This window comes from Malaclemys terrapin, chromosome 6, assembly GCF_027887155.1.
Source record: "Malaclemys terrapin pileata isolate rMalTer1 chromosome 6, rMalTer1.hap1, whole genome shotgun sequence".
NCBI lineage: Eukaryota > Metazoa > Chordata > Testudines > Emydidae > Malaclemys > Malaclemys terrapin.
In genome coordinates, this window is record NC_071510.1 from 40578406 (window position 1) to 40602115 (window position 23710).

Genomic DNA, 23710 nt, shown 5'->3' on the forward strand with positions numbered 1-23710 from the left:
AAGCAGTAATGCTGAAAGAGAGCTGGGCTGAGAGCAAACTGGGCAGGAGTTTGCAAGGTGTTGGCGGCAGTGAAAAAGACCTGTGCAATTTTTTCTGCTTATGCATGAGTCATGGAGCAGGGAGGTAAACATCCCTCCCTATATACTGGTAGCTCTGATGCAACTGCATCTGGAAGGTAGTGTTCATTTCTGGCCAGCTCCTTACTGGAAAGACAATGACAGATTGGCAGGAGTTCAGGGCAAATCAACAAAAATGATCAGCATGCTGGAAGGGTCAACTTATGGAGAAAGGTTAAAGGGATAAAAATATCTATAGTTTGGCTAGGAGACAACTGCTGAAAGTGGGGAATGTGGAAAGAACTATAAATATTTGAAGGGTTTAAACATCAAGTAGGAAGTGAAGTAATTATTTGCAATTAATAATAAGAGGCTCTCTGTGACTAAGGGGACATGGCAGGTTACCTGGAGAACTGAGTCAGTTCTTGGAAAGACATGGATCACAATATAAGTGAACATGGCCTTATGGTTTCGCCATTGACGCACATGACAAAACCACTATGGTGTTGTATCTGGTCAAGAACAGGCTGGGAGTAGAAGGCAGGGTTTTACAGATAAGGACTGAAGTGCCTGGTTGGGCTGCATAGGGAAAATTTCAGAGCCCCAGCCTGCAGCATGCCTGTCTTTAGTCTCTTTCATTAATGCTAAATTTAGCCACAAACTTAAAAAAACAAAAACAAGAAGTCTTGAGACTTGGGACATCTGCTTGGCTTCTCTCTTGGCTCCTTCATGCATGATTAGACATTTCTCTAAGGGGAAGGGTGACCTCTGGTGGCAGGAAATGCCAAATACTGCAAAGATTTACAGCTTTGCAGCAAATGCATTCTTCTCTTTTACAGGGTGTTTATTCACAGCATTTGTCACAAGTCACCCACAAGTATTCTAGTCTGAGAGCTTGTTTCATTCATGTTCTGGGTTTTAAAAAACATTTTCAATGTGTGAAGTTAAGGGACCACACATGTGAAACTCGGGCTTTTCCAAGGATAGATTATGTCTTAATTCACTTTGGGTTACTAGTCCATTTCCTTCCTTGCTTCTCCATCTTACTGGAAAGTGCAGTAATACTCTGCAAAAGGTAGAGACCAGCAGCTGGAAGGAAGCCGTGGGGCATCCAAGTGTAAAAAGGTATGCAAGGGCTGAGTATGGGTGCAAAACAACAATTCAGGAGGCGCAAGCTCCATGCACAAGAGGAAAATTTTCCTTTATATATAGACCCTCCAGTAAAAGCAAAACCACCAAAGTCCCACTTTCAAAAGTGACTTAGGCACTTGGAAGCCTAAGTCACACTGACTTTTAGGCTCCTAAGGGCCAGAATTGTTAAGGTATTTAGATGCCTAAAGATGCAGATAGGCACCTAGTAGGATTTTCAGAAGGACCTAGGTGCCTAACTCCCGACCTTGGCACTTTTGAAAATACCACTATGTGCATCTTTAGGCATCTAAATACCTTTTAAAATCCAGTCCTAAGTGCCCAAGGCTCAGATCCTACCACAGGGAGTTAAGTGCCAAAATGCCTTTGAGGATCTGGGCCTTATATCACCTTTGAAAATGGGATGTAGTCTCCCAAGTCCCTTGAAACCATTACCCAAACGCAATTAGCAGGCTAAATTCCGTTGAGTTTCTATGAGACCTAGGCTCCTATGAGCCTTATGAAAATGGGAATTAGACATCTCCCTCCCACCACCTAATTTTCCAATTAGGGAAAGTCAATGCTTTGATATGGCAAAAAATTTGGCCAACATGTAGTTTTTGTTCTTTTGAAGTCAATTCAGTCAAGAATGTGAAGTGTTCAGAGTGCATGTGCCCAGCACTGGGGAAAGACAGAACTTGAGAACATCTCTGTGTACTTGACCACGGGTCTGAGATTCCACTTAATCACTCCCCCTTTCCTTTGCTTCAGCCTATTCTTCTACAGAAGCACACAGCAGAGCTCAGTCCTTCCAGGACAAAGATTTGACATTAGACACAGTTACATTTCTGACCAAGAGTGTGACACAATTTCTTTTGAAAGTAACATGTAATAAGTATGAACAATCTTCAATTGATGTTTGACTTAGTTGTGAATATTTTTCGCTAACAACTGGTATGTGTTTCTCACCCAAATTGCCACGTTTGTTGCTATTACAAATATTGAGGAAATATGTATTTTGTAACCACACATATATAGTCACTTCCCTCCAATGTCCTCATGGGGTGAACCCTCTGCCTTCTCTGGTTCCCCCTGAGTTGTGGTGTACACCATCTGGATCCAAATGGAATGGCACAGTCTTTAGATATAGACCATGCAGTGGTCATCACTTATCACTGCATGATTCAGCTGCTAAGTTCTCCCAGGCTGGCTCCAACTTCCCTTATTTATAGCCTCCTCCTCAGGGACCTCAACTGGCTCAGTCTTCAGATGGTTACTTTTAGTATCTCCTGCCAGTTAGCTTGCCCACAAAGTTTCATATATAGCTTCAAAATGGCTACCGGGCATGTTTAGTGACTGCCGTACCCACATTTTTGGCTGTTTCTAGCTCCACCAGCAGAGTCACCCCGCAAAGACTGTACAGAGCCTTCAAAATAAAAACAAGAAACTATGTGTTCTCCCTGCTGCTTCTTCCCTTATTTACACCACTGCCTGCTGTAGTGCATGCATGTGGGTTAGATCTGCTCCCATCATTGGTTATTTTCCTTACATGCCTGAATTATTGTTTCAGAATGCCACCAAACTGATGGTTTCGATTTAACTGCCAGTGAAGCTTCTAAGGGGAAAAATGTCTTGAAGGTCAAGTGGTACCAGCGCTAAGGCCTCAACAGCACCTGGGACACTAACTCCATCTTGTGGCCTTGGGTAAGTAACCTAGCCTCAATTTCTCCACTTACAAAACATGGATAATGACACATCCTCACATGAAGTTGTTTTGCAGATCAATGATTTAATAAACCTAGATAGGGAGCTCTCAGAGGCAGGGACTGTTTTCTCATTACTGTGTTTGTACAACGCCTAGCACAGTGGAACTCTGAAACCCTACTGTGATACAAATAATGATTATTTGTTCTTTGACTATGAAAACACAAAGTAATTGCAAAATATTACTGGTAACATTCTCATGTTCTCTGAGAGCTCAGTCACAGCTATATTAGGGAACTGTGGTGTCACAAGCCCAGAGAGATGAATATATTTTTTCCAGATAAGGCTTTTGTATTTAATTTTCTTTGTGTGTTAACATTTGGTTTAAAAAAATGAGAAAAGCAATCTTACTGAAGTGTATGAGAATAAATAGCTATTTTAAAATTGCTTAAAACGTGTATTATTTACCCAGTGGACCGTAACAGCTGCAGTCTGATGGTCTATCAGGTAAATATACATCCAGACAGTTTTTAAAATGTGTATCATTTACTTGATAGACCATAGCAAGTTCTACAGAGTGGAATTATGGTCTATTGTGTAAATAGGTATTTGGACAATTTTAAAAATGTGTCCTATTTACCTCAATGAGCTTGGTGAAAATTCTTCTGAGAAGTCATTAATGTGCTTGCAAGGAAGTTGCTTTTCAGCATCTAATAGCTTGGTTGCATCCAATGACTTTACATATAAAAACGAGATAAGACAAAATGATGTGTTAAAGCTGGATCCTTGCAAATTTATTGCTTATTTAAAAGGTTCATTTCTGAGCCTGCATCTATGAATACTGGTTTTTAATGTACGAGGACGTCAATCTCCTAGGTTTAGTTATTTAGTCTTTATTCGGGCAATAGGACTATTTGCTTGAGCTCTGCAATGTAACTAGGGGTTGCTGAATTGCACCCAAAATACTTTTTTGTCAATGGCAAGGGAAGGTTTCCAAGGAGTGATAGAAATCAAAACATCTGTCTAGCCAGATGCTAGCAGCCCACCAAACAGCTGTGTCTAGAAAAACTCACCCTCACGCTAATTAAAACCAACAGTCCACTAATTAGGAGAATATGTAACAATGTATCATCTTCTTAAGCACCACCTAACCAATAGGAACATAGATGCTCATATGGTCTTTAATGTAGCCTATGTGTGTATATTTTTAGAGAGTACTAACCCTTACATTGCCGGACTGCAATATTGTGCAAAACATACATCTAACAACAGAGGAAAACTGTTACTAGGGCTAAACAATTATTGCGATGTACTGAGTACTCTTACATGACATAACAATACTTTGATGTCCATATAAAACCTTATACACCAGAAGACTGATTAAAGGCTTGACTAACAATAATATAGCCCTCATCAAAATGGTCTAAGTATTCCAGCTCTATCTGAAGTGAAGTCTGACCTATCTCACCTACACAGATGATTTGAAAATAGGGGGAAATGGGTGGGGAGGAGGGTGGGAGGAGAAGTACAGAACTTAAGGGACAGAATTAAAAAAACAAAATAAATAAAGCAGGGCAAAATTCTGCTCTTGGACCCATGCTGTTCCAATTGACTTCAATGGAAAGTCAATCAGACTGACATCAACGGATGTGTTTGCCTTTGAGAGCAGAGTTCAGCACTAAAGAATTATTTGTTATTTATTTACAGTTAAATGACCAAAAAAAAAAAAAAAACTTCTACAAAAAGCTGTGAGTGCACAAACAATTAATTAGACTTCCAGCCCCAAATAATTGCTCAGCAGCAAAAAATAATCATATCCAAATAAGGAATTAACTGCCAGCCAATAAATCAAAGCAGCAAAACCAGTCCCTTTAACTCTTGGTACACGCCCTCAATCTCCCCTCCCCACACTCCAAACAGCTGTGAAATAAATAAATGGCTTTCGCAGTCTGACTGGAACACCATCAGTTTTTGGCTATTTCAAATTAAGAACTTTAAAATAACTGGACCTTGAGCAACTTTAAAAATTGTAGATAATAAAGCAACTGCTTTATAATTTGAAATGATCTATGAATTCCTTTAAATAGGAACTAAGGCAGTGGCTTTGTTCACTGAAGTGGAAAGTCAGCTGTATCCAATGAGAGATTAAAGGTCATAAATAAAAAACATAGCAATTAATTGTGTAGCTTTAAAAGATCCAAGTTTGCCACAGTCTGGAAATCTATCAAATGTTGCTGTCTTGCATTGGTTGTCTTATATCTCAATTGATGTTGGTGTTCAAATCTGAAGGCACTGTATGCAATAGCACCATTCTCTGATAAAAGAGCTCAAACATATAGATTGCTTATAGGATTCTATCATTCTTATAGAGTGAATTACAAATGTTAGAAATGTCAGTTTAATGAGTCATGCAAGCGACCTCAATGTTCTAAGTCACTGGTCCAATTAATTTTTTGAGTGTGCCTAAAATGAATGTGAAGACCGCTCTGGAGCAATACAATGCTTTCCTCCTGCATGCTCATCTACCTTTATTTTATAAGTCAAGCCTAATAATGTTTTGAAATAGCTATCAAAGTAAATTATTAACAACAGCTAAAAATTCCAGAGAGCCTGATAGCTCATGCCCTTCCCCCGGTCTTTAAATCTGGAATGAAATGATTCAGGAACAAAGGAGAAAAACAAAAAACAGACTTTGGTTTTTCAGAGGGATAAAAGTGTTGTTTTTCCCCCTTTTTTCCCCTATCTGTTACTAGTTATAATAATAATCCCATTTGAGACTTTTAAAGCTCTTAACATCTTAAATGTTAACATCTCTTAACCTCTGAAATGGGTATGAATGTTTCAATTTAATTTGCTTTGGCAAATTTGCAAATTGTTTACTTTTTGCATTTTACTGAGCACAGTTTGTTAGACTCACTTTTGTTTCCAACTTCATTTTTGTTTAAAGCTACAGCCTGATATTGTTGGCTAGGTTCTTACCCCCAGAGGGGACTATTTACAGGTAGGCACTTTTGGATTTATTTTGAAAATATTTTTTAACATAATCCCTTAATTTCTGAGATCCTACTAACCCACATCTACCCACCCACCGAATACATATTGACTCATACTGATATTTCCAGTGGTTTCTTTAACAAGTAATGTATCTGGAGCTACTGATGCCTTAACTCCCTGGATGAAGTGCTGGGAATGGCGCTGAAAGCAAATTCCATTTGTGTTTGAGCTGACACATCTCGCTTCTATGTCCATTCATGGATGCAGCATACTCCCCTTGCTGCTTCAGGCCTGAACTGTGAGTTGGAACGCAGTCCCACACACTGACCTTCCCTTCACACTTTGGGACAATGTTCATTCCCAGGTGCAATGGAGGGAACTGCCCCTGTCCACTCCTGAGCGCTGGGATTGAGGTTATCACTGGCTCTTGTATAGGGCACATAAGAACAAGGCGAAGACTCCTAGCATAGGGCCCTCCATCTTCTGGCCCCTGCTGTAAAGGGCAATCACAACCTGGCCTAAAATAAATAGATGGCCTCAGAAACACAGGCATGATACTTATCCTTCTCCACTAATTGGGAAAAAAACTAGTTCCTGGGTGCACAATTAAATTATAAGTGGAAACTGATAAACTGTAAAAGAAGCACCACTTTTCAAAATAGTAAGAAGGGAGCTCTTTGACATGCTGTAGGTTGGATGGAAGGGCATGTTAGAAAGAATTACTGAGGCCAACTCTCTTGACTTTGGTAAGAACATAACGGGGTCATTAGACCTTAAATGTAATTGGCCTTGAGTTGTACTGTAGAGTCCTAAAATATTTCGCACATAAACATTCCAAAATCTGTACAGAAGAGCTGGCAACTTTGGGTCTCCCTCTACAATGTTCATTGAATTCAGTACCAGTGACCTCTTCAGCAGATGCAAAAATACCTTTTTGGTTGGAATACAACTCTATGGAGTTTTGTTCTGGCGTATATGCAATGTGATCCCATTGACTAGACTTCAGCTTCCTTATAAATTAAAGAAGGCTCAGATTAAGGCTCCAGCGACAAAAATAAATGAATAAAAAGGGGAGGGGAACTATACAGTACAAAGATGAGGAAAACTCAAAAAAAAAAAAAAAAGCATGGCCTATTTAGGCCACCTATTGGATTTTTACTGAAGTATATTTTCAGTGGGTTTGGATGGTACAGTCATACACTCTGATCTTGCAAGCACTTGCACATGTGAGTAGAGCGACTCATGTGAATAGGCCCATTGACTTTGATGAGATTACACGCATAAGTAAAGATACACATATGCTGAAGTGGTTATAGAATTGGAGCCATATGGCTCTTTATTCTGCTAAATTTGATGATCAGGCAGCAGCTAGGATATTTAGGGCCTAAGGCAGTTACAGAGGTGGGCCCCTGGGAGGTCTAATTGGGTCTAGAAAGGCAGTCAAGGCTGATGGCATTTCAAAGTGAGTCTGCCAAACTGACACATAATGATGTGCTCAGTGCCTGTCAGCAGTAGCTAAAGATCCTAGTTGCGGTGCAGGGGGAGAGGGGGAGTTGGAATTTCCAGCATAAGAAGGTACAATAACATCTCAGATAAGTGTCTCATAAATGTTTTCCTCTGTACATAGAAAATAATGACAATTAAATGGGTGCTGTGGGTGTACTGCTGTCTGTATTGTAGTACATCATCACTGTTTCAATTTGGGAGCAGTGCAAGCAGTGCCATCTAGCAGGCACTCTTGGGGATGGTGGGCTTTGTACCAGCATTTAAGAGGATGTGGTGTAGCTGGCTCTGCCTTCTTTACCATCTCTTCCCACCCCCTGTATAGAGGTTAGCAGCGACAGCAGCCCGGACCATACATATTCCATGTGCTTCCTGAGCACAAGGACTCCCACTAGAGTCAATCCCCTGTGAGTGATGTTCCAGATGGGGAGAGGGTCCTAGCACCATCTCCCTCCTTTACACATCATCTATGAGCCTGATACGGTGAGGCCGTTTTACACATTCTGAAGGTACTGTACTAGTGTTCATGGACATTCTAATCTCATCCACTGCAAGACCCAGTTGCTGTGAAAGCCCTGTCTTCTTTACCCCTGAGTCCCACTCCTCAGGTTGACAGTTCTATCCTCCCACTATATCATAGCTGTTGCAGGAAGCTACAATCATGCAATGTGAGGTGGTCCCTCAGGCAAGGAATCACTATGAAGACTGGGACCAGCACCTGAGTTTTGCCCTGGTATTCAATGGGGAGCTGGTAAAGAGAGTGGATCACCGTGAGTGATGTACTTCCAGCTGCCTGTGTAGTAGCTAAGCATGTTGGATACTATGTTTTCTGACCCAGTTGGAGGTAAGAACCAGGGAATCACATTCATACACATACAAGATGTAGGCTGTTTTTTTAACTGTGGCAAAGAAACAAGCAAGATTCTTCATTTAATAAGGAGTCCAAATATAAATAAAAACAAATTAGACATTTCAGAATAAAATAGTCTTTGGAAAGAGACTGGTGCTGTAGAACGTTGTCCGTTTTTCCACAGAACCACTACAACACAAACAAGAGCAATGGAAGCTTCCTCTCACTGCTCTCAGAGGTGGGGCAGAACCTCACAGAATTGGGTCCTTAATTCTTGGTCAACAAGACTGTTACTCAGTGCCAAATCTCTTGACACCTGTCTGCTGGGATCTAAACTGACACCCACCCATCAGTACAGTGGCTCCAATCAATGCAGCAAAAGCATTCAGCCATATTCAGTGGTCTACCAACAGGCTGCATGCTCAGTAAACAGTGTGAGGGATATTTTTTATAAAAGGTTAAATTTTATACTTTAAATCTCAAGTAAATTTTAAAGCTAAAGGACAGTTACAGAGAAATTGTTGTTACTCAAGAACAAAAATATCCTTTGCCTCCTTTACTTTTTGCTATTTCAGTGGAGCCGTTAACATATTTCTAAAGAACTTATTTCACATAAAAAACAACAAGGAGTCCTTGTGGCACCTTAGAGACTAACAAATTTATTTGGGCATAAGCTTTCGTGGGCTAGAACCCACTTCATTGGATGAATGAAGTGAAAAATACAGGAGCAGGTATAAATACATGAAAGGATGGGGGTGCTTTACCAAGTGTGAGGTCAGTCTACGGAGATAAATCAATTAACAGCAGGATACCAAGGGAGGAAAAATAACTTTTGAAGTGGTAAGAGAGTGGCCCATTACAGATAGTTGACAAGAAGGTGTGAGTAACAGTTGGGAGAAATTAGTATTGGGAAAATTAAGTTTAGGTTTTGTAATGACTCAGTCACTCCCAGTCTTTATTCAGGCCTAATCTGATGATATCCAGTTTGCAAATTAATTCCAGTTCTGCAGCTTCACGTTGGAGTCTGTTTTTGAAGTTTTTTGTTGAAGAATTGCCACTTTTAGGTCTGTTATTGAGTGACCAGAGAGATTGAAGGACGTAACCACATCAGCCACAGCATCCAGGGCTCGTTCACCTGCACATCTACCAATGTGATATATGCCATCATGTGCCAGTAATGCCCCTCTGCCATGTACATTGGCCAAACCGGACAGTCTCTACGCAAAAGAATAAATGGACACAAATCTGACATCAGGAATCATAACATTCAAAAACCAGTAGGAGAACATTTCAATCTCTCTGGTTTGTGGGTTGCCTGAACCTCCAGAAGACCAGGCCCCACCCCGCTTTAAGACTGTATTGTCTGCTGGTTGCCTAAGCCCCTTCAAGCCCAGGCCCCAGCCTACCTATAGACTGTTGTTTGCTGGCTGCTTGAGCCCCGCCCAGGCTGAAGCCAGCGCCGAGACTGTGTTGATTATGGGCAGCCTGAGCCTCCTCAGCCCCGGCCCCAAACCCTTGATAGACTCAGTTTAAGCAATGACAGCTTGAGTCGCCCAGGTCAGGCTAACCCTTGCTGGGGACTGTGTGTCGCCCAGCTCCACTGGGGTCCCAGACTGTCCTGCGGACTCTGGTTCTGGCCAAACAGGACCGGACAGAGTGGCCTCCCTCCTCTGGGCCTCCCTCCCTCCTCCACTACAACCAGACAGAGCAATTTCAGGCCTTCATCTCGGAGGGTCAATTGATAGTTAAAACCTCCAGGTCCATAGCCATGGCTATGGTTACATGGAAAGCATCTTGACTCCACTCTTCTGGTCTCCCAAGGGAGATGCAGAACATAATTGAAGACCTGCCTTTGGAATGGCCTAAGCTCTTCAGTGCTGACACACACTCCTCCCTCCATACCCTAAAAGACTCAAGGACAGCCTTACGGTCTCTGGGAATTTACATCCTCGCAACAAAAAAAGCCTCAGTACTATCCATGCCAGACTTTTCCCAGACCTTCAAACTTTCCGAGGAAGAGATCTAGACTTCAGAAAACAGGACCACTCCTCCAATAACATTATCTACACCTCCCTCTAAGAAACAGTTTTGATATCTCAGTTGAGGGCTGCAAGCAACCTACTTTCTTGGATCCTGTGCTACACGATTCCATCCATCCCTGTACGGAGACTGACTATTCCACTTCCTCCCTGCCTGGGAACAGGTTACCTAGACAAACGGATCTTGGAGGTGATCGATGTGAGCTATTCCATCCACTTCCACACTATTCCTTCTTCCCAACCCCCTTCCCTGTCCCTCTTCAGTGACACCTCTCATGAAGACCTCTTAAAACAAGAGGTCCAGTCTCTCCTACCTTTGAGGGCTGTTGAACCATTTCTCCCACAGTTTGTCAGAAGAGGGTTCTATCCCTAGTTCCCAGAGGCGAAAGATGGAGACTGATTCTTGACCTCAGAAACCTGAACACCTATATCCTTTTCCAGCACTTCAGGATGGTGATGCTAACCACTATAAGCCCATCCTTAGATCTGGTTCGTCACCCTTAACTTCCAAAACATCTACTTTCATGTAGCTATCCCCCCATCCCACAAATGTTTCCTGTGTTTCATAATAGGCTCAAAACAATATCAGTACCAAGTCTTTCCCTTCGGGCTTCCTACAGTGCTGGAGGTCTTTACAAAACTTCTTTCAACAGTGGCGGCCCATTTATGTCAATGGAGTCTAGCAGTATTACCATGGCTATTTTTCATCTTTTATTTTTTCTCCCCCTCTCTTTTCTTTGTACCTCCTCTCTATCCTCACCTGTTTCCTGGCTGATTCGCTTTTTCATGTATATCTTGGATCTGACCCAACTCCCCCTTTCCCAGAGTCAGCGGGACTATTTCCATTGCCTTCAATGAAAATTGGATCAACCCCCCGGAGATGAACAGTTGCCAGTCTCACAAGCATATAGAATATCAGAGACTGGAGCCTGTGTGTTTCACTTTGCTGCTTCACTCGTACATGGACTAAAGCATCTGAGAACTGATCCAATGCTCCTTGGAATCTTTCCATTGACTTCAATGGGTGTTGGATCAGACTTCAAAATAGAAAGCAGGGAGCAGCTCACTCCATATTAACCTTCTTCAAACACTGACTATAATGAACATCATCCATGTAACAGCCACATTTAGTTCTGTCCCAAACAAATGTTTGTTTTCCTCTGTACTATTACTGTAAGTGTATTGACATAAAAAAGTTGAACCGTTAAAGTGAGGTTAGAGAAAACTTTCATTCACATAAAATATATCATTCTTGTATCAAGACAACCTACATTTCCTCCGCTTTTCTTTGTTGGGAACCTGATTTTGGGGTTATTGTCACATATTTGGATCTCGGGAGCCATCACTTAGTAACAGTGATTTCAAATGTAAAATCCCTAGATGGCGGGAAAGCCACACAAGTCTCTTGAAGCTGCATCCTGAGGTAAATAATTTGTTGTAATGTATTTAGGAAATAATAATGCAATATTGCCACATGGATGAATATGGCACTCTATTCACATAGGGCCAGATTCAGAGGTGAGTCTAAGGGTATGTCTATACTGCAATGTAAGCCCAGCATTCAAATTCAGGAGCAAGACTAATCCCCTCCCCCTTCCATGATCTACACACAATTTGCGCTAATCAAGGGCTCAGACCTAGTGTCCCAGGCATAGGTGCTCAAACTAGAGATGCTGGGAGAGCTGCTGCACCCCCTGGCTTGAAGTGGTTTCCATCATATACAGAATTCACAGTTTGGTTCAATGGCTCTCAGCACCCCCATTATACAAATTGCTCCAGAACCCTTGGTTCCAGGACCCCACAGGGGTGGAGGGTCTGAAACTGAGTCAAACCCAGGGTTCAAGTCCTATTGCTTTGCACTGTAGACGCAGCCCCACTGGACTTGTGCTCTGAGAGTCTGCCCAAAGTATTCCACCTGGTTAAGGCAGTGTTTTTCCCAGGAATTGAAATTAGAGGAGGTGTTTGAATTTACTGGGGAATGACTGCTGAGGGGTGAGACTGTGAGGGTGAAGGTGGGCTGTATGGTACTATATTAAAAACTGAAAAATACATAACTGTTTTAAATTTCGAATAAAAAATTAAAATGTATTTAATTTAAATTGACTTTTGAAAAATTAATTATAATATATTATTAAAAATGTTTAGTACAGAAACTCCCCAAGACAATGACATCTCGAGATTGTGACAATACAAGATAATGACTTTGGCAAATATTGCATTTTAAAAATCTTGGCCTACTAGGAAACCTATATTTTTATAAATTTCCCAGTTGCAAATCTAGCATTCTGGAGCAAAGTCACTAAAATGTACTAATCTGGTTGTCCCAAGAATGAGAAATTATATTAATTCCTTTTATAGATGCATAAACTTTCATGAAATTTCAATTAAAAAAGAGGAGTTAAGCTTACTATGTCTATCTGGTTGCTGTAAGTAAGTTTCGTACATTTTCGTCAGCAAAGCGATTCAGTGCTAACTTTCAGCCCCACATTTTAAACATCATAAAACACCAATAAACATAATTTGAATTTATGATGATTTACGGATGTTTATAAATCATAATTTGAAATGATTAGGTCGGTCAACATCATCAAAATGAATGCACTGACATTGTCATAACAAACACAGCTGTGTGAGGAAGCCAGTCTTAGTTCATACTTTTCAAACTTATTTTGCTTTTTCAGGTACAAGTATTTTATCATATATATGCTTTTGAAGTATGTATTAATGGTTCAATTTCAATTCAAATTTCCAGCCAAGAACTAAATGGACTTTTTTTCCTACTAGAAAATTTTTAAAACAACAAGATCTAGTTGGAAAATAACTAAATTGGCCTCACTGCAAGGAAATGGGTGAGTTAGGGAGGGTGTAGAGAAATCCATAAGGGGAAATCAAGGCAGGGCGTGCCCGGAGCACCAGGCGTGGCCAATAGGGCATGCTACAGGGCAGCCATGCCCTATGACATGCACACTACCGTTGTGCAAGAGATTCTATATGATACCACCTTATAAATAATCTCTGAATTTAAGCCATGTCCTGACGCCAAGGATCTTACTTTAATTTGGAAGGCTCAAATGCAGAAAGATAAGGATGAGTTATGTTACAAGTGGATAGAATTCCAGTCAACCAGTGATGAAAGACTAACTGAAAGAAGCATGGTTTGAGGGGCGACTTCAAGGAAGAGATGGTGGGTGCTTACAGCACAGGAGAAGCAAAGCTGTATTTTGTGCCCCAGATCCACAAAGATATTTAGGCTTCTAACTTCCATTTAAAATCTTTTGTAAGAATCACATCTGTTCCAGATGATGGGATTCTTACAAGCGGAGTCTTAGTATAGGAATTTTTTTTTGTCCCAGTGTTTTTGACCATTCTGTGCAGTTGATTTTTAATAAATGGAGTGCACTGTACCTTTGGATCAGGGCCTGCATATTATATTTATTTATTTTTCAGTGTGAAATGTCGACATACCTCTTAACTTATCAAAACGCCAATGAGGTGGATCCTTAGCAGGGAGATGCACTTCTTTAGGATGTGTTTTAGGGTGAATGCGTCAGGCAGCTGGTGTACGTGTAAAATCTTGTCAAATGAGCAGATTCTAGCTAGAGTCTCTGAGACATAATAAACATGGCACCCCTATGGCATTTTTATTGTGTGGCTCTTAAAGAGAGCAGAAATGCAGTTTAAAATGCAACTCTCTCCCCATCACCAAGGGACCTGCTACCTTATATTTGTAAATTAACTTCTCTTGGATTTTTGTGTAATATCTTATTTAGATTGTCCCACTTCTCCCTAGCCCTGGAGCCAAGGTAGCACGGACCTGGCCTGTTCAGCGCCCTGGACCCTGCTGCAGCAGCGGGGCAGGCGGGAAGGAGTGGGAGGAGCTGGGAGGGAGAGGCCGGGGGTTGCCTCGCTTGCTTTCTCCTCCCGGGGAACGTTCCAAAAAGTATCCAGCGTTCTGAAAAAAGTAGCGAATGTACCAAACCTGCTGCAACCCGCCCGCCAAAACTCAGCCAGCACAGGGGGCACGGGCTGGTGTGGTCAGTGTTACTCTCTCTGCTGCTGCTGCAGCAACCGCAGCTTCCAACTGGGCAAAGGGTGGGGGCAGCTGTCTTATTTGGGTCTCATCGCAGCGACTACTTCTGTTGCAGCGGGAATTGGCTAATACTTGTTAGCCGAACCTCTCTTCTCCCAGCCACCCCCCACTCCCTGAAACATTAGCTCCTTCCCCCGTCCCCCAGTTGTGCAGGCGAACCAACCGGTCAGAGACGATGCCCAATGACTCATTCAACAAGCCCTCGGCTTCTTCGGACCATCATGCCCAGGGGGGTAAGATGGGCAGCTTTGGGAAAGCCGCCGTTCTGATGGCTGCTACTACTCCTGCCGCAGGTGGAGGGGGTGCCGGGGTCTTAGCTCAAGCCACCACCGCCTCGGGAAAGAAGTCTCCCCGTCTCCCCAAGTGTGCCCGGTGCAGGAACCACGGCTACTCCTCGCCACTGAAAGGGCACAAGAGGTTCTGCATGTGGAGGGACTGTCAGTGTAAAAAGTGCAGCCTGATCGCAGAGCGGCAGCGGGTGATGGCAGCGCAGGTGAGCTGGGGATAAAGGGGGGCCAGGCCTCCTCGATTGAATCAAAAAAGGGGCCAAGGGCGGTGGAATGTGTCTTTCCTAGCACCTCTCTGAAACGCAGATACGTGACAGGCACACGGAGCAACCTGCAGTGCAGAGAGAGGGCTTTAAAAGCTCTTATTTCAGGTTGTCACGTGCACAATAACAATTGCCCCACGGTTGTAGATGCTGCTAGACAGTAGTCACTAGAAAAGCTCTCGCAAGAATATACATCCTGCTCCTCAAAGCCCCTTTTCCCTCAAATCTTCTCGAGTGTCTCCATGTTTCCCTCTGAAGTTCTGCTTTGCGGGTGGCACATCTCTTATTACTCCAGACTGTCCGTTAAAACAGAGACTTGGGGAATTCCACCCTGCACCTACTTGCAGCCTTTGATTATTTGCCGTTATATGGTTTCCATCTCACACAACTACTAAAATACATTTTTGATAACAAATACATTTCATAAAACCCTTAAAACCTGCCTAGAGGCCTGCTAAGGTTTTATTCATCTAAATTATGGGCATCATGTCATTCCCTTCAGATGTTTTGGATAGTGTCCATAAAAGCATATGTGTGATCTGTCCTCATGCCTGTTTCATCGGTTTCTGTATTTATAAACTGCTCAGAGTAGGTTTTGAAAACGAACTTCCAAAGACATTAAATAAGTGCCCACAGATATTTGCTTAAGGCTACCATTGTAGTTTGACCGAGAATTGCTAACTTTGGAAGTAGAGTTGAATAGCTGCATTTCACAGATGTGAAGATAATAATACATACCAGGTTTTCTAGATGAATGGAAATAAATACAAATCAGGTTTTACAAAGCTAGAGTTTAACGCATGCTTGTTTTTCCCTTTTGCAATCAACAACCTAAACCTGTAACCTAAATCTACACCAGAAAAAGAAAAAATCTTCTGAAGAGCAGGTGGATCTGTTTGAGTTAAGGATAAAGTGACACTGGAGCCATGAAACATTTTTTTAAATTTTTTTTGTTAGAATTGGCAAAGAAACTGAAACAGAAACATTTTTAAAACAGATTATCACACAGTGTTTTTTTCCTGTTAACAAATGACCACATATTTCCTCATCAGTTTGATATGTATATTTAATTTACCTTAGGTAAGGAAATAATTATTTGTCTGCAAACTGTAAAATATTGATCTAAGTGGATGGAAGCATCTGAACTCATTAAAGGAACATAAAAGGACCACATATTTTACTCACTCCTGATAGAGACATAGATTCAAGATTTGGGAATTTAACCTGTGTTGATTGCAGAAGCTGATCCAATATGATATTTTTATGAAATGTAATTGAGTTTCTTACATCTACTATCATGCATATTTTGTTTAATCCTCTAACCAATGTAATGAATCAAAGAGTAAAACATGAGTCTCTTAATAGGAAAATAATGACCTCAAGAAAAAAAAAAGAATTTCTTTACATTTTGGAATTACAGTATGCAAAAGGAAAGAACAAAATGATTGGATTATTTTTAATCTGAATAAAATGCTTTACTTTGCTGCTATCGCCAGAAAATGTGGTCTTGAAGAGCATCCTATATTGAGTAAATGAAAGCTTTTCTTTATAATTTGTTATGACATTTTGACACTTGACTTACAGCGGTATTCAAAAATGGTCTTAGTAAGTAGCGGTTAACTAATATAGCAGATTTTTAATAATTTATTAATGTATTTCCACTGCAAAAATAAAACATGTTTATAAACTTTAAATTCTATTAAGACATTCAAGATGCAAGATTTCCAATGACAGTTTTTAATGATGCATTTTCTATTGTAAAATACAACTTCACTTACCCTACATGGATATTTTTTGAAAAATCTTCTTCATGTAAGATCAGCTAGTTTTCATATTTTTGTAGGTAACTGTTTAAGTTAATTATCTTAAAAATAATTGGGGGTCTGATCAACTCAATGAATGGTGGAAGCAGGATTGAGTTGTAGTTTTCCAGTTTGATGTGCTTATTTTTTTCTGATGTTTTCTATGTTTTTAGGTATACTATGGTTCATTTCTAAGAGTAAAAGATATTTTTAGTAGTGTTTTAAAAACATGTTTCCCTTGAATTATCTGTTTAAAAAATATTGGCCATTCAAAGTTGTATGCTTTTGAGTTGCGCTGGTTTTAAACTTAAACTGGAAACTAATTATTGGTGCTGGAAATGGGGGGTGCTACCGCACCCTCTGGCTTGAAGAGGTTTCCATTATATACAGGATTTATAGTTTGGTTCAATGCTTCTCAGCACCCCCACTATAAAAATTGTTCCAGCACTACTGAAACTAATAATAGCTAATAGTCCAAGTTTGGTCCAATCCTGCATGGGAGTAACTTTACCCACTTAAGTAGTCCCATTGAAATCTCAACAGAGAGTCCTGTGGCACCTTTAAGACTAACATGTATTGGAGCATAAGCTTTCGTGGGTGAATGCCCACTTCGGACATGCATCCGACGAAGTGGGCATTCACCCACGAAAGCTTATGCTCCAATACATCTGTTAGTCTTAAAGGTGCCACAGGACTCTCTGTTGCTTTTTACAGATCCAGCCTAACACGGCTACCGCTCTGATAATTGAAATCTCAGTTATACATGTAAATGTTTGCAGGATTGGATCCATATGAATCCAGTTCTGCAAACCCATGCTTATTTGAGTAATTCTGTGTGTATAAGGGCTTCTTGGACGAGAAAGATTATGTGGCTTTGAGGTGCAACAGCCTGTCTTGCATTCTTTACTTGTGCAATTTTACTAGAATAAATTCTTTGCAGTCATTAGGCGTACTTATGTGAGTAAAGGTTGCAGGATTGAAACCTAAGGATTTAATTCTGCAAGTGGTTTTCTCTCAGAACTTCCAGAATCCACATTAACTATAATTCCCTTGCTCTGTGACTGAAGTGTGTGGCTGGTTGACATATTTTTAAAACCTTGCAGTGCTGGGGTCAAGTTCCATCCCAGTCCCTGTTCCTGGACTGGGTCATGTACTCCCATTTTCCCCAAATATTGTTGTTTTTAGGAGGTCTTACTTAAAAAAGCACCTATAATTTTTCCAAAATAAGTAGTGTAGTATTATTCTATCTCCGTGAACATAATACACAGAGATCCTGTTGTGACACCCTGTGAAAAAGAACCATTTGAAATTGTAAAAGTATCAGATTCTGTACAGATTATTCTCATGCTGCTAGGTAGCTTCCACAATATGATTAACTCCTCTCTGCACATAGGCCCACCAGATGCCCAAAGGTATTTAAGCTCCTGAGTTTCATCCTACCACCTCCTGTGGATCTGGACCCTAGACTTCATTGTGCCTTATTTGGGACTGCTGTCCTTACCTAACCCAGAGCTTCCTGGAAGTGCTGAATGTTCACACACATCATTTCAGTTGAATTTTTTTTTTTATATAGCAGTTAAGATCCTAAAATCTTCACTTACCACTCTGAATATATTTTGCAATGACCCATTTCCAGCAGGTGGAATCTTCTAGCACCATTCAGCTGATAGGTTGCTGTTGGATTTTGCAAATGAAATTCCAAGAGCTTTTGTTGGAATATGTTTTTGTTACAAGAACCATTATTAAAAATGCTGCTTTTTGGGGTACAGCATCATTTCAAAAGTAAAGAAAAATAATACTGTTCAATGTAGTATTGAGGGAAGCAAACGGTCTAGGTAAATTATACTGTGACATCTCAAAAACTGTGCCCAAAAAAATCAGTTGTCACCTCTTGTACGTTTGAGGGTGATTTTCAAAATTCAAATGAAAACATGGACCAAACTGCCACCTATATGGGAAATCACAGCATAGGGGATTATAAACTCTGATTCCATGTCTGTGCTAGCCAAATGACTTGTTAGTGACAATGGGTGTTAGCTGTGGGTGCAGCTAACCACTCTTTTGCTGCCACTGCAGACAAGGAGAAATGGTGTTGAGAACTGCTGCACAGTGGTTTTCCCCCAAGGGTACACATACCCCTGGTTGTATGCAGAGGTCTTCCAGGGGTACATCAATTCATCTAGATATTTACCTACTTTTCCAACAGGCTACAGAATAAGCTCTAGTACAAACTAAAATTTCATACAGACAATGACTTGTTTATACTGCTCTATATACTACACACTGAAATGTAAGTACAATATTTATATGCCAGTGGATTTATTTTATAATTCTATGGTAAAAACGAGAAAATCAGCAATTTTTCAGGAATAGTGTGCTGTGACACTTTTGTATTTTTATGTCTGATTTTGTAAGCAAGTAGTTTTTAAGTGAGGTGAACCTTGGGGTATGCAAGACTAATCAGACTCCAGAAAGGGGTCTGGAAAGGTTGAGAGCCACTGCTGTAGCAGGATGTGTGGATGACCTCTCTTTCTGAAGTGGTGCTGAACATGGTTTGTTTGTGCTTACATTTGTAAAAGCTATTTTTGGTGCTGGTTGTGACATCTGTGGTCCTCAACAGGTTATTTTGCTCATGAAGACAAGGCTATAGTTTGCTAGCTCAGAGTTTCCTCTGGTTGTATGTGTTGGTAGGATTGCTGTAGAATGAAGGGGAAGTTCAGGCCACAGAACCCAGGGGTCTGGGGTTCATTTGGACTGGAGGCATGTGTGTCTTGTTCTACGGTCCCCAGGGCAGCCATATTCCCATGGGCTTTGTGATTGCTCTTGCCCTGCTTTCCTCCTGCGTGCCATGAAAACTTGCCTGAGGGGTTTCTGGGGCAGCGGCCTGCAGGGCAACCCAAGAGCACTACTCCTCTAGGCACTAGCTTCCATGGATCTTCTGAGATCTTCAGACTTGCCAGTTCTTGTGGGGCCAGAGCCCCACCCTGATGAAAAGCTGCAACAGCTACTCTGCAAGTGAGAGCTTTCAGAATTTCCTGCCCCGCTGAGGCTAGGTACTAGCACAGGAGATTATCTGTCCCCTTTGCTCAGATCCACAGCAAGTAGAAATAAAATAACAGCCACATATCTTTGAAAAATATTCTTCCTGCCTTTGCCCGAGCGTGACCGTATCAGCTGAATGCAGCTGACCCTGGCTAGAATCTTTGATGAGAATGATGTGATTTTAGCCAGTACTAAGAATTTAATTCCTGTGCCCCTGCTGGAAACAGAAGATATATTTGTTTATGGCTGTACCATTTTACAAGAGTGTGTTGTGTTACCTGTGTAACCTAACTGAAGTTTGCATGGCTATAAATGAAGGTAAATGTTGTCCCGTATTGTTTCATAGCATCTCTTTCCTCTATACCACTCAGAATGTTATTTCCCCCTTTCATGTCCTGATATTAATAGTCATGAGTTGTTGGAATATGTTGTATGCCCCTTAGTTTGGGACCAGTGGATAATTTCCCTTGTAATTGTAATAATTGTCTAACTAGAGAGTAGACACAGAATAGTTGTTCTTGTTTCCAGGTTGCATTGAGAAGGCAGCAGGCCCAAGAAGAAGAGCTGGGGATCAGCCATCCTATCCCTCTGCCCAGTGCCCCAGAGCTCTTTGTTAAGAAGGAAAACAATGGTGGCAGCTCCTGTTTATTGTTGGAAAGCAGCAGCCCAACACATTCAACAAACACAGCAACTACAGCATCCACCACCCCATCAGGTAAGGGAGTGGGGAGAAGGGGAGGGGGGAGGGTTCTGGTCACTCTGATGAAGAGAGCTGGTTTCAGAGAGATGCTGGCTTTTGTTTTCCATGCTTGTTACAGCTGCAGCGAGAGGGCTGCTGTGTGTTTCCTTCTCTTTTCTTTCCCACAGAGCAACATTGCTGTAGAAAGAAGTCTGACAGAAAAGGTGTGTGTGTGGGGGGAAGGGGAATAAGCAATTTTTCATATATTTTTCTTTTTTAAAAAAAATGTGGAAATCAAAATGGAAAATTTCAGAAACCATCAGCCAGCTCTTCTGCTGTATATATGTGTAGGTGTGAAACAAGTCTGCAGACTTAATGCTATAATTTCCTCCATTCATATCTGGGATTTAAAAGAGTTCTCTCAACGCCAGTGTGGCTGAAAATGAAGCCACTTGGGCCACATCCACTGCTGATGTAAATCATCATAGTTCCCTTGGCGTCAGTGGAGCAACGCTGATTTACACCAGCTGAGGGTCTGATGCTTTGTCTTTACAAAACCTCACCTACTTAGAAATACCAATTGGTTATAAACAAAAGTGAAACCAGCTTCACTGACTTCCATTGTCCCAACTGAGAGAGATGAAAAAGCAAATGAACACAGTGAGAAGGAAACTGGATTTTTGTTTAGGTTTAGTAACCAAGGGGATGTTAGTAACATAGGTAAAGCAATTTGTTAAAAATATGTTTGTGAAATGGACGTTGTCCCACTAACTAACTAAAGATCAGTGTGCTTCTATATGTCAGCCAGTCAGCACCATTGCCTGCTCCAGTACATTTAGAGCTTAGTTCCTGCACCTGCCAAATGGAATTGCTATATCCCGCGTTGACCAGGCAAGCCCTCTGGGTCCAATCCCTGTACGCACAGAATGGCAGTTCCATGATTTTCGTGTGTTATGAGGGCATTGTTTTGGGTTGTGTTTAGAAAAATTGTTTGTTGGAATTAACAAGTCAGATTCTGTTTTCATTCAGACAATTCTTTTAAGATCATCTTTGGTTGACCACGAGCCCTTTCATAAAAAGAAATATATTTGGAACACTGGGTTTTGTTTGTGGTGGGGAAGGCTGGTTAAGGATTAAAACAGCTTGTAAAATCACTTACAGAGATTGTGGTTAATTCAGACAAAAGAGGGGAAAAACTTACTCCAATAAATCAAAAAATGAGATCAGGTTGCAATCAGTGAAACATTCAGAAACTTCAGGCCCAATGGATATAGAATGCAGTATTTAACCTACTACAATAAAAATGTGCATTCAACACCCTTGGCAATATTATAAAAATACACAGATGCATAAAAAGATCCTAGGAGAACTTTATGCTGGACTAAAAAAATGTAAAGTGTAAATATTGCCAATTTCAAAATCTTTAGAAATGTTTTTAAAATTTTAGTAAAGGACTAATTAATTATAAACATCTTTCAGCCCACTGTTTTTTTAAGTGGAGTGTCTTTGTCAGTGTGTCAGATAATGATGTTCTTCAACATAATAGCTCCATGTTCTTCTTTAGCAGTTTAATAAATAGCACAATGTAGGCAGTAGCGTTGATAATATTGTGCTTAGACCTTTGCAAAGTAGATGCATTTCCAACAAAGGACAAAATAGGGGTCAGCATTCGTTTGCCAGAAATGAATTCAGAAATCATGTACAGCATCTGGGAATGAAAACTTGGGCTGAGATTTTCAAAAATAGGAGCCTATGTCCATATTTAGGCACCTAAATAAGGCCCCGATCCTATAAACACTGACACATATCCATAACTTCAAGCACATGCATAGTCACATTAGTGAACTCCTGGCCCAGTTGAAGTAATTGGGAGTTCTGCCATTGAGTGCAGTGACGTACTGTTTTCACCATTGACTTTGATGTGAGTACTCGTGTCCTTTAAGTTAAGGACACGCATAAATATTTGCAGGATTGAAGCCCGAGTGGCCTGATTTTCAGCACTGTGCACCTGGCTACTCCTACAGAAGTTGCTGTTCAGCACCTTTGGAAATTAGGCTTCTTAGCTGCCCAAATAGAAATGTATGCACCTAACTTGGTCTTTAGCTCTGGATAGAGTCCCTCAGTTCTATTACGTCTGTGCATGTTTTCCTCCCTAGATGCAAGTACCGAGAAGCACAGGTATATATGTCTATATTAATATATATAGATTAAACTTCTTTTGCAGGGGATCTTTATATGGTTAAGATGACGCCAGCCCTAGTATGAGAGCTGCAGAGAATCTTCCCCTTTGCAATCTAGGGTGCTTTCAGGTATCCTGCACTTGTGTTTAATCTGTTTAATATTACTCTCAAGCGAGAATTTAATAAGTCACCTGATTTGGAGACGAAATGAGTGGATTGCGTGTTAATGGAATAAGGGGACAATGGGGCTGTGGAAAAGGAAGACAAAGGGGGCAGCGGTAATGAAAAACTCCACTTTTAAAAATAAAGAGTCTAGGAATCCAATTCCGGTGACCAACCATATCATGAAAGACCCAAAGCCTTCAAACATGCCATGTGAATGAAATGTAATGATGGCTCATGGTGAAGCTGGTATGTACTTGGGTGGCCACACTCCTATTTTTAGTGCACTAGCTTGCGGAGAACTAGCATGTCTGTCCACCCACACTGGGAAGCTCCGTTCCAGCTGCGGTGTAGACATACCCTTAGAAAGGTAGCAGGCCCTGCCTCACTCTCATGGAAAGGAACTGCAGGGGTCGAATAGGGCTGGTTCTCTGTAGCCTGGCGAGTGGGCCCTATTTTGGAGGTGGTGATGTTGTGCCCCAGAGTCTAAACTTTCACTGAAAATAAAAATGAAGTCTTTAGCTCTGACAGTTGAAAAGATAACCTTCCAAATATGAACGGAATATAATTGATGGAGCGGTGCCTGCCTGAGTCTGCAGGCAGCCTGAGCTCTGAATTCTGAACTGCTCCCCTTCATCTCCTTGGTGTTAGGGAGAGAGAGTGCAGGATGACCCTTCCCCAAGGAATGTGGGGGGAGGAGAGGAGGTTGGTCAAAGAAGGGAGCAGAGACAGAGGAGATGGCCCAACACACCACTGCATACAGCCCTTCCCCGAAGACAAAAGCCCTGTTAGTGCCCCACTGTGCTAGATCCTGTACAAACGCATAGTAAAAGTTAGTCCCTAGCCACTCTATATAGATGAGACAGACAAAGAATGGAAGGGGCAACAGAGACACAGAGTGGGGAAGTGACTTGCCCAAGGAAAGGTCAT

At 41.3% G+C, this 23710-nt stretch overlaps 1 protein-coding gene across 1 annotated transcript in view; it reads left to right on the forward strand.

Moving 5' to 3' along the window:
• Positions 1-14540: 14540 nt before the first annotated feature.
• Positions 14541-23710, forward strand: part of DMRT1 (doublesex and mab-3 related transcription factor 1) — an 83805-nt gene continuing 74635 nt past the window's right edge. The window contains exons 1-2 of the mRNA XM_054032568.1: positions 14541-14858; positions 20288-20474. Coding sequence (XP_053888543.1) covers positions 14541-14858; positions 20288-20474 — 505 coding nt within the window. The remainder of the gene's footprint in view (positions 14859-20287; positions 20475-23710) is intronic.